The sequence below is a fragment of the Centruroides vittatus genome, unplaced genomic scaffold (genome assembly GCF_030686945.1).
Source record: "Centruroides vittatus isolate TY-2023 unplaced genomic scaffold, ASM3068694v2 contig_817, whole genome shotgun sequence".
NCBI classification, from domain to species: domain Eukaryota; kingdom Metazoa; phylum Arthropoda; class Arachnida; order Scorpiones; family Buthidae; genus Centruroides; species Centruroides vittatus.
Window position 1 is genome coordinate 312501 of NW_027122532.1, and position 12017 is coordinate 324517.

At 30.2% G+C, this 12017-nt stretch overlaps 1 protein-coding gene across 1 annotated transcript in view; it reads right to left on the minus strand.

Annotated features, from left to right (window-relative positions):
- The window catches only part of LOC136982224 (transient receptor potential-gamma protein-like), a 70654-nt gene extending 59168 nt beyond the window's left edge, over positions 1-11486 (minus strand). The window contains 1 exon segment of the mRNA XM_067278665.1: positions 11216-11486. Within this exon segment, the coding sequence (XP_067134766.1) occupies positions 11216-11397 (182 nt within the window). The 5' untranslated portion in view covers positions 11398-11486.
- Positions 11487-12017: the final 531 nt, after the last annotated feature.

Sequence of the window (12017 nt, forward strand, 5' to 3'; positions counted from 1 at the left end):
CTGAAGAGTTTATTAAGAACATTTTTACATTATACAGTATTTGATTAAAAATTTAAATTGAATTCTGATGAGATTTTATCTTAAAACAGATGAGTGAGATGGCAACAAAAGAAGAAAGGAAAAAGAAGTTGAAAAAGAGAGTAAGAGAGAGAATCGAGAAAAGAGAAAGAGAACAAAAAGTAAGAAAGAGAAACCGAGAAGTGAGAAAGGGGAGAAGGAGAGCGAAAAGCGAGAAAGAGGAGAGAGAGAGACGAGAAAGAGGAGAGTGAAACGAAGTAGAAAAGAGGAAAAGCGAGAGTTGCGGAAGATGGGAGAGTGATAGTGTGAAAGATAGAGAAAATAGACACTGAGAGGAAAGCCAGAAAGAGAAAGAAAAGAGAAAGAGCGAGAGATGCGGAAGAGAGGAAAGTGAGAGTGAGAAAAAGATAGAGAGAATAGACAGTGAGAAGAGAGCGAGACAAAGGGAAGAGAGATCGAGAGAAGGGAGGAAGGGAAGAGGGAGAGCGAGACACGAGAAAGAGAAGAGCAAGAGCAAGAGACGAGAAATAGAAAAGAGAGGAGGGCAAGAAATAAGATTCGTTCTCAAGTACTCACTTAAGTAAAATGTTTTAAAACTATTTTATATTTCAGGATTTACTTAAATATCTTGCATAAACACGAATTAAACATTAAAAAATATTTATTAGAAGAGTTTTTACATTAATTTCTAAGAAAACTTTAAATTTTCTTAATTTTTGTAAGATTTTCTTTACATAAAACACAAATTAAATGATAAAAACCTTAATTAAAAAATTTTTTAAGTCGAAAACTTTTAATTTTATTAAATAAAATTTTCTTTATTTAAATTTTTATTAAATAAATTTATTTTTCTTTAATTCTTTATATTTAATTTGACAAAAATTTGAAGCGAAGTTTAGATTTTTCTTATAAGGTTTCAGTAATTTTAATTTAAAGTTTCTATAGAAAAATATAATATAATAATCATTGTTTTTTAATTGTAATTTTTAATATTTAATTACAATAAAACCCAATTCCTTATGTTAAAAAAACCTGTTTAAACCGAAAAAAATATTTCGGTTTGAATAGATTTGGTACCGCGGCGATTCCGGTTTACACAGGTTTGGCCGTATACAGTTTCTATCAGTATTCTCAGATGTTAAATTACACGAAAAGGAAGTAATCAATGGCACACGATAGAGTTTATTTATGTAAAAATATACATAAAATTGAATTCTGTACAATGTAATAAAAACTTCATACAGAATATTACATTTTTTCTCTCCCCTCACGTTCAATCTAAAACAATTGCAGACGTGGTGTTTATTAGATTGGAAAAATGAAGAATTATGGAGAAATTACAAATGAAAATGGCCATCTAAACGGAAAAAAATATTAGCAGAAATTCCCTTCTGACTTACTCCATGATATCCTAATTGATCTGGAGCTACTTCACTAACAAAATTATCGTCTTGTCTTTCAGGTGTTCAGACAATAACACCTTTACAGATACTCAATTACTCGTGTAACTTTCTTCGGAATATTCTAGAATACGATCCACAATTTCTTATTTTAATTCTAGATTGTTTTTAAAATATAGAAATATAATTTCCTTTTCTACAATCTAGAATATTTTCTATAATACTTTATATTATTTCTATAACATTCTAATATAGAAATTAAATATTCTAGAATATTTCTTTTATTATTTTTTTCTATTTCAGAATATTCTAGAATATTTCTATTCTAAAACGTTTTGAAGAATATTATACGAATAACAGCATAACATTATCGAAGAAACAATCTAGAATAGTCTAGAATATTTTTCTATTATTTTTATTTCAAAAATAAATATTCTAGAATATTCTAAACTGTTATTCGTGTAATATTCTTCGAAATATTCTAGAATTGAAAAAATATTTATTGTACAATATAAAAATATCCTATTCTAGAATATGCTAAAATGCTAATTCTAGAGTATTTCTTCTATTCTAGAATATTCTAGAATTCGTATATTATTAAAGCCAACAAACACTTAAACATTTTTACATAAAATATATAAAAATTCGTGTCATGTCGTGTATCTTTATCGCTTCAATTACGCATCTTTAACTTTCTTCTAGAGAGATAGGCTGGCAATACAAACAAAGCTTTTTTTCGGTAAAAGACAAGGTTAACTAGGTCAAAGGTCAACTAGAATTCCCTTTTGAACCATCTAATGATGTCCTAATTGATGTAGAGCTTCATTACTAACAAAATTATTATCCTGTTTTTAGATGATTAGATGCGGATAAAGTACGCTGTAATTTGTTTGATATTCTACGAAATATTCTAGAACTTTGTATTATTATAGAATATTATGAAAGCCAACAACAAATTTAGATATTTTTACATAAAATATAGAAAAATTTACATCGTTTCGTGTAGTTTTTTTCTACCTTAATTCGGCATCCTTGTGTTTCCTCTAGCGAGGGATGCAGGTGATACAACCCAAGTTTGTTCTGGATTTAAAAATAAAGTTAACTAGGTCAAAGGTCAATTTTTATGACCTATTTTATGATTCCCTAATTGATGCAGAGCTTCCTCACTAAGAAAATTATCATCTTGTCTTTCAGGTGATGAGATAACGACACCTTTACGATGATGTACGCTGTAATTTGCGTAGTTTTTTTAGAAAATATTCTAGAATTTCTCGTCATTCCAGAATATTTTTAGATTTAATAATAAATTCAAATATTTTAGATTAAAAAAAACAGAAAAATTCATATTATTTTCTGTATTTTCCAACATTAATTTATCATCCTTATCTTCCTTCTAGCAAGGGATCCAGGTGGATAAATCAAAGTTTTCCAACAATAAAAAGCATTTTTATACATAAAAATTCTGATTAAAATTGTTCTTAATTGATTTTTATGTTTAATATTTTAAAAATTAAGTAAACCTGTGTAAAACGGAATCATCGATTTGACAGGTTTCCGTTTTATTCAGGTTTAACTGTGCATATCTTTAACTACATGTTATCGATCTAAAGCAGGGGTTCTCAAACTTTTTTTATCCACCGCCCCCTTTGTTCCATAAAGTTATACCCAACACCCCCTAACCAATCAGTGACTCCAACTTTTACCTTTGGTCACCGTTCCTTGCCTCCAGCGCCCCTAGATTTACTCACCGCCCACAGGGGGTCGGTAACGCCCACTTTGAGAACCCCTGGTCTAAAACGTAAACTCAATAAAACGGAAACTTGTCTAAATGGAAAAAGGTTCATCAAGATAGAGCTATTTTCTTATGTTAAAAAAAGAAACCTGTTTAAAACGGAATCATCAGTTTGACAGGATTCCGTTACACAGGTTTTTTTTAACATAGAAAACCGCTTCGTTTAGGCAGGTTTCCGTTTTATTCAAATTCTATTTAACTGTATTTAGCTTTAACTATTCAAATCATCACCTGAATAAAACGGTAACCTGCCTAAACGGAAAAATTCTCCGGAAGAGAGTGACTTTCTATATAAAAAGAAGGACCTGTTCTAAACGGAAACCTGCCAAACTGGAGCAAACGTTCGATACCTTTGTCATTCCGGCTTACACAGGTTTTACTGCACGTAGTCTTCTCGAGCACAAATTGCAACGTTTGAGACTAATTTAAACATGTATCTGTTAATTAAAATAATTTTGCATAATTTTTCCTAAATTATCTTAATTAATTTACGCAATTAACTTTAATGAAATAAAATATTTTATGTACAGGAATCTGTTAATTAATACGCGTTTACTTCCTGTATATTTTCTAAAGGAGAGGGGAGTGCTTACGTCACTCTCCATTGTGTGAGAGTGTTGACAACTCAACAACTGTTGTTGATCTTTCCGATTCTCTAAATCAAAAATAAAATCTTTAAAAATAATAAAAAATCATTTTTATAAATTATTTAATTAAATTAATATACAGTAAAACCTGTGTAAGCCGGGATCGCGCAGTACCGAATGTTTTTTTTTCGGTTCCCATTTTAAACAGGTTATTTTTAACAGGAACTTGCTCCGTTCCCAAGAATTTTTTCTTCTTTAGAAAGGTTTTTTGCTTTATTCGGGTTCCGTTTTGGCAGGTTTTACTGTATTTAAATTAAAATTATTTTGTTTGGCTTAAATTTTTTAATTATTAAAATCTTTAAATTATTTGACTATCCTGGTTTTATACTATTTGTATTCCTCAATTTCAAATTAATAAACATTAGCTCGATTTAAACACTAAAACTCTCTCCAATAATTATTTCGACTTCCTCATTTTTAAACCCTGAAATTTCTTGATTGAATCGTATCGATTTCCTCACTTTTAAACTTCTAAAACTCCATTAAAATTTCTAAAATTCCTCGATTAAATTATTTCGATATCTTCGTTTTTAAACCATGAAATTCCTCAATTAATTTATATCCGTTTCCTCATTTTCAAACTGCTAAACTCCATTAAAATTTTTTAAATTCCTGCGTGAAATCTCTTCGATTTCATCACTTTTTAACTGCAAAAATTTCACCTTTTTATTCGTTTTATTTCTCAACTTTTTAAAATATAGGAGGAAAAAAAATCTTCCATTTTATAACAGTTGAATTTGATGAAGATTATCATTTGCAGATCCTCTTTTTCTCTCCTCTACATTTATTTTTATGTCAATGACCTCCTCTTTTATCAGAATTTCCTCTTTTACCAGATTTAGATATCAATCACAATAAAGATCGATAGATTAAGGAAGGATAACAACACGAAACAATAAATGATCTCCCTCGTATTAAAATATTGGTGATGATTTTACATTATACAATGAAACCTGTTTAAAACGAAACCCGAATAAAACGCCAACCTGCCTAAATGGGGAAAAAATTTTCGAAACAGTGCTATTCTTTTACTTGAAGAAAAACGTGTACAAAATGTAAACCTGTCAAACCGGAAAAATACAATAAAACCTGTCTAAAACGGAACCCAGATAAAATGTAAACTTGTCAAACTGGAAAAAATACAGTAAAACCTGTCCAAAAAGGACCCTCAGATAAAATTTAGACCTGTCAAACCGAAAAAAATACAATAAAAACTTGTCTAAAACGGAATACAAATAAAACAGAACACTGTCGAATGTAAAAAAAAATACAGCAAAATCTGTCCAAAAAAGACCCTCAAATAAAATTTAAACCTGTTAAACCGATAAAGACAGTAAAACCTGTTTAAAACAGTATCTGAATAAAGCGGAACCTGTCAAACCGGAAAAAATTCCGCACGATACCAAATAATTTTTTCCGGTTTGTGTTTCGTACAGATTTTACCGTATCCGGTACGGTAAGATTCCGGCTTACACAGGTTTCAATGTAAAACAATAAAATTTTAACGCGGTTAAATATATCAAATAACGCCTCGACGCTTCACTATTGTTAGATCGATTAAACGCGTTTAACGTTATTATTAATTCGGTTTATCGCTTTATTGTATTTTGTGTATCTTAAACATAATTTACAAACATAAATTTTGACCAGTTTCTAAATTAAAATGTCATTAGTTCTCGGTCCAATTGCTGATGTGTCGTTAATTTGACAGCGTTATATCGTTGCTAATTACTAAATTTCTGTAAAACTTATCTCGTATTGAGTGACAGCTTCGTGATAACGCCTAGTGTAACGCTGTATCGAGGTCGTACTTGTATATAACGTATTTTTTAAATGGATATTTCGTGCGATATATCGAAGTTCTATCGATCAAATTTGGTAATTTCACGCTATAAATAAGTTGTTAAATTTTTTTTGTCGGTTGTTTTTACATTTTTTCCTATGGTTATGAAAGATTTTTAGTTATAAATATGTTCATGGTCCATATTCATCATCTGTTGAAAATAGTTTTAAAGGTTAATTATTTAATGATTTTATTGTCATTTCTCGAATTGATTCTCTCTCAAATAGTAATTTATTTGAGCTAATTGCGTTAATGTAACCCTGAAAAATATATTTCCGAGGTTAAAACCTTTACAGGCCATATTTTTTGTGTGTACTTTATAATATAAAATTAACTTTTAAAACGTTTTAAATAATTAAAAACGCATTTAAATCGCGTAAACAAGCAGATGTATCGCGATAAACAGTTTAGATTTTTAATTGTAATTATCGATTAAACTGCCATTAAAAGTTAATTTGTTTCGCATTAATCACGTTTAAAAACATAATTTATCGGTGAAAAATAACAATTTAAGTTGTTAAAAAGTTTAAAAACTTTATTAAAAAAAAACAAAGTTCAGCAACGAGTTCCGTAATTTTTCTAGCAAAAAAGTTAAAATTGCGTGTGGCGTCATCTGTTATATTATTAATTATTATAAAATGGCAAAAAAAATTAATTTTGAAGGTAAAGATGTGTTTTATAGAAAATTGTAAATGCTAATAACCAGTAAAATCTTCATTAAGTCCGATTAGGTCAACACGTAACCTCTTCTACCTCTTCAACCTCTCGACCTTTAACCTCCAAAATTTAACAGCATCAATGCCCCTAATATATAAACTTCCCTGTAAGATTCCAGAAATTTTCGACAAAAGTCACAGAAGTTATTAAGCTTCAAACAGGGTTAACAACTCGTGTGTCCTTCTCACACACACACTAACATCCATACATACAGGGGGAAAAAACCCCGAATTTTCTGCATTAGGTTTTAAGGTCTTCTAGTCCAAAAATGTAAAAATTTTGGGGTGTCATTTCTCCGCATATTTTTTCTCTGATATATACAGTAAAACCTGTCTAAAACGGAAACCTGCTTAAACGGAAAACATTCTTCAGAACCGAACGATTTTCTACGTTTAAAAAAAAACCTATTCGAAACGGAAACCTGCCAAACCGGAAAAAATTATTCCGCACCGCGTATTCCGGTTTACACAGGTTTTATTGTATAACATCCGAGAAAGTGATAATAATAATAATAAAATTTCTCCATTAAAATATGGATGGCATGGCTTAACCGCGTATAATCCGCGGGCAAAACGAACGAATTTACTATTGAATTTCTTTTTATATTTAATAACATAAAAGCATTAATTCGTAATTGAACCCGGACTCAAAACGATGGAAAACTTTACTAAAGCTGACTCCTCTCAGTTTTACTCTTCCATTTCCGTTTCCTGTAAGTTCAAATCCTCTTTCCGGATAGAAAGATCATTTCGTGACTTAAATCTTTATTACAGGCTAACACTTCCCTCCCCCTAAAACAAACTATGGGCGTTTTAGTTATTATGATAAAGTACCTCGATCCCATGTAAATAAATATATAAATATAAATTTACGTCGCTCTGAAGCTACTTCAATTTACAAGGCTCGTTGCTTCGTGGTAACACCCAACTTTTAAAGGCTTCTTCTAAAAAAAAATCTCTTGATAATTGATGCAATTATTTAGAAATTTTAACGAATTTATTAATTAATTTACTCTTTTTTTTATTCATTTCCATAAAAACTGCATAAATTTGCATAAAAAACTAAAGACAAACGTCATTATCATCTCTTTACATTCAATACAAATTACTAAATGAAGTTTTTATGCGTACAGTCAAACCTCTGAAGAACGGCCACCGAAGGAAACATTTTTAAATGTCCGTTAATTAGAGGTTATTTTGTATGCATTTCAAAAATAAACGTTCCTGAAAAATTGCCACCGTTTAGAAATGTCAGTTGTTTGGAGGTTATTGTGTAAAACACAGAAAGGGTCCTGAAAAAATGACCGCCGATTAGAGGTGTCCGTTACTGCAAGTTCGAGTGTAATTAAGAAAAATCTTTATATAGAATTAAATTACAAATTAAATGATTTTCCTTAATTACAGCTGAACCTGTAATAACGGCCACCTCTAAACAGCAGCCATTTTTTTTTCAGGAACCATTTAATTGCCAATCATTTGAACGTTTTCCGCAAAACGAAGCTGCGAACGCATTTAAATTAATGTCAATTAATTAATTAAATAATCGTTTCTAATTTTACATTAATTGAAATATGATTAATTAAGGTTTTAATTCAGTTTTATTCACGAAATTCCTTAAAATTGTTTAAAAGTTTGGCTCAAATGGCAGCGCATTAAGGTCGACTCTCTATAGGTGAGATCCTATAGACTTTAAACACGTAACACAGACTTAACTGTTTAACTTGTGTGTTCATTCTCTTAGTTTCTCATCATACAACTGCTAACAACAGGTTCTAAATAAAGTAATTTAATATGTGTTGCTCCACTAAAGATAAAAGCTACTCACTTGTATGGAGTAGGTCCTTCAATACAATGTCTTTCCACGTTATATACAAGCGCATTATATTAAATTTGTGAACATGACTTTAATTATTATTAACTTTTTTTAATTTTACACAAAAATTTACAACTCTTTCACCATTTAAAAAAAAATATTTTTGTATATTAGTGAGACAATGATGTAGGCTACTTCACTGCAGAACACTGTACTTTAAGGGGGTGTAAAGAAGCATTGTTTTAAATTCTTCAGCATTTAAAATGATATTAATATTAATTTTCATTTTTAAAAATAATTCTATAAAATGGAGGAAAATGTATAAAGATTTTTCTATCATTTTTTTTCACTTTTTTTCTCTATTACTGAAGCAATAAATGTAAATTACTTCATCATAGAACATTGCACTTAAATTGTATATGGAGACATTGTATTAACGTATTTAATGTTTAAAATAAAAAAAACGTATAAATAAAAAAATTAATAAATTAATTTTAAAAATTGAAAAAGAAAAATGTAAAGTTTTCCTTTCATTTTTTTACTATTTTTCTCCATTTTTTCTTAATTTTTTCCACCATTTTTCCACTTTTTTCTCCATTTGATTACTGAAACTTTTCAATTTACTTAAAAAGTCTTTCAACCTAACTTATCTTTTTTTACATTTTTTCCCCTTCTTCAATGTACTGAAAACATAATCAAATTTCGTAAAGAAAATAAAAGTTTTCGAATAGATTTTTTAAATTATTTAAAATTTTCCTCTTCATTTTTAAGCACTAAATTTATACACAGAGTGGCCCAAAAGTCTGCTTTAAAAAAGTCAGTTAAAACTGTCAAAAAACAATACTTTTAAAAATTATAATTTTTAATTTAACTCTGCAAACAATAAAGCATTCGGTTAGCCTTTACAAAGTTTAACTGACTTTTGGGCCACCCTTAAACTTACGTGTAAAAAATCGATTTTAAAAGTACTGTACATTTCGCTTGTTATAACACTTTTCAAAGCAAATAAATTTAATATTTATATATTTTTACGACTGAATTTAAGTTAAAAATTGCGGGATGAACCTAATTTAAGAATGGTGTTTTTTCATAGCTTCAATATTAGAAACAATAACTTTATTATTAAAAAAAATAGAAAAATAAATACAACGTATTGTCCAAGAGTATGATTGATAACTTCCAAATTCCACCTACAAAAGTGCGTACAGAAAAAGTAATGTATTAAAACTGCACGAATCAACTGACAACAAACGGCAACAACTAGAGATATTGTCATCATATTTTGTACAAAAACAGGAAAAAATGATTGCAAACATCCATCACATCGATCGGAATTTTGTGCAATTGTACAGTGAGAACGGACTTCAATGGTTATTGAACAAACTCATCGAGTTCTATACCCTCTTTACCTTCACCAAACTCGTTTTCTACACTAGAGACTGCGGTTTTTCTTATTTTTTTTTATACTCAACTTTCTACCTATCTAGAAACTATTTTTTAATGGTAAAATGTACAATATATCTGTAATTATTAATTATATTTATAATTAAATATTTTGGCTTCAGACTTTAATAAGAATTGAACAAATTCCTCCAGTTTTAGGAGAATTTTTGGCTTACCAAACTCCTACGTTTCTAACATTAAAATATTATCTAGTAGCCATTTTCAATGTACTAAATTAACAATATATCTTAGCTTTTATCTGTAATAATAAATTATTTTTATATATAAATAATGTGGCTATCTGTTTTAATGTTCGTCGAAGAAATTCCTCGAGTTCTAGTAGCATTTTATGTCCACCAAACTCTCATTTTCTAACACAAAATCCTATTGGTTTCTACCTAGTAGTCATTTTTTTACAAAAAGCGAACAATGCATCTAGCTTTTATCCATAATAATTAATTATATTTATAACTAAATAATGTCACTCACTCGGCGAGTTGTCGCTTCCATAATTCAATTTATGGACACAAGCGTTAAGTAATCCATTTACACAGCTTGTGTGTACGTATATAAACGCTTATGTTCATAATTTCCTTTATTTTTCTTCCATGTTTTAAGAGTTTTACATCAAAATTTACTGCACGATTCTTATAACACGCTGCTCCTTATTTGTTTTTCTGATGCCACTCGATGAGACGTTGCAGAAAAGTTCTCAACACACATCAGAGCTTGACTGAGGGATGGAGAAATGAAAGCGAGAAATGTGATCATGTCTTGAATAATGCCCCCGTATAGCCGCGAGATGAATTTCTGTAGATAAAACTAGAAGCTGCCGATCGATATAAAAGTTTTGATTAGGAAAAAAATGAAAAAATCGACTCCGGAATCCGTCAAGTTAACGTTGATACACCACTCCTAGATAATGTTTCTACAGCTTTTGAATCGTTTATAAGTAGATGCCAGCTTACAGGAGTGAATATATGAATGTTAAATACGATAAAATACATAAATATAAGCCCAAATTTAACATTTAACGTTATATAACACGCATTTTTCACTGTTAAAATACGGAGTGAAGCGCCGTTACGAACACAGAAAAACATAGATTAGGAGCCGGATATTTACAGAATTTTTCCTAAAAATAATTAAATTTTTCCGCAAAATAAAGAAAAAAAACCCCGCATAAGTGAGTCTGAGTCTTCAGAAGCAGAATCGTTAATATTCTAACTTAAGGAGAGTTTAGAATTATATCCATTACCATTATGCGAATGGAGAAGTTAGAATCAATAGCTACAAGAGAGTGGGTGGAAAAAAAATACTTATTTAATTACCTTTTCTGACGTTTTTTTACGTCACAAAAGGCTAATGACTGTCCGTTAAATGCAGTTTTATATAATTTACAATTTGTAAATGAAGCAAACTTTAACTAACGAAAGTCGTGGCATTGTTGGTGGTGATAAGAATAGAGTAACCATTCGAAACTTTATGGTAATTTGTTGGAGTAAACGTCTAAACTTTATGGTAATTTATTTCGGTGACTTACCTACGTACTGATGCTAAGTCACCCCTTTCTACGGCAAGAAGATATCGCTTCTCCTCCTGCGATAGATGACCATATCCACGATAGGATCCCTGTTTGACCTGTGGTGCTTCGTACTCCGGGGGTGGAGGAAGAAACTGATAACTCTTCATCTCTTCCTCGCAGTCTCCAGCTTCTTCATCCATGTTTAAGGGGTCTTTCTAAGGCTTCACTTATCACCAATTTCGGCACATGCCGGCTCGATAGTGACCCGACGTCAACCACTGTTAGACTGAACCTGTATAGGCTCAGTTGACGTGCTTGGTTGTCTGGCGACTCCGATTATCCAATCAGAGGAGGGGAAGTCAGACTTTTCTCTCGCTTTTTCCTCTCGGCGACTTGTAGTAAAATCGCTCGCTCGATCGCGATTTAACGTTTTACTCGCTCTTCATTAACGTATCGAGTCTAATCGCACTATAACCCGCACTCGCTTAATCGAACGAAAACACGCTAAATTCGCGGTAAAAAACAATTCCACGTGGAATTAATTACGACAAAAATATTTATAAACTCATTTAACAAGTAAAAAAAGGTTATAAACACGTTTTAAATGACAAATTAGCGTTTATTTTGACGTAAAACACTTGAGTTAATTAGTTTTAAGCCTTTAAAAATTATGAACCTTATAAAGTAAGCCTTTATAGTTAATAATTAAACAATATTTAAGGCTATAAACTCGATTATTTTACGTTAAATTCCGTATTTTTTTGAATAATTAAACGAACTTAAAGCGTCATAAAATTTTACTCCTCAGTTTAAATCAATA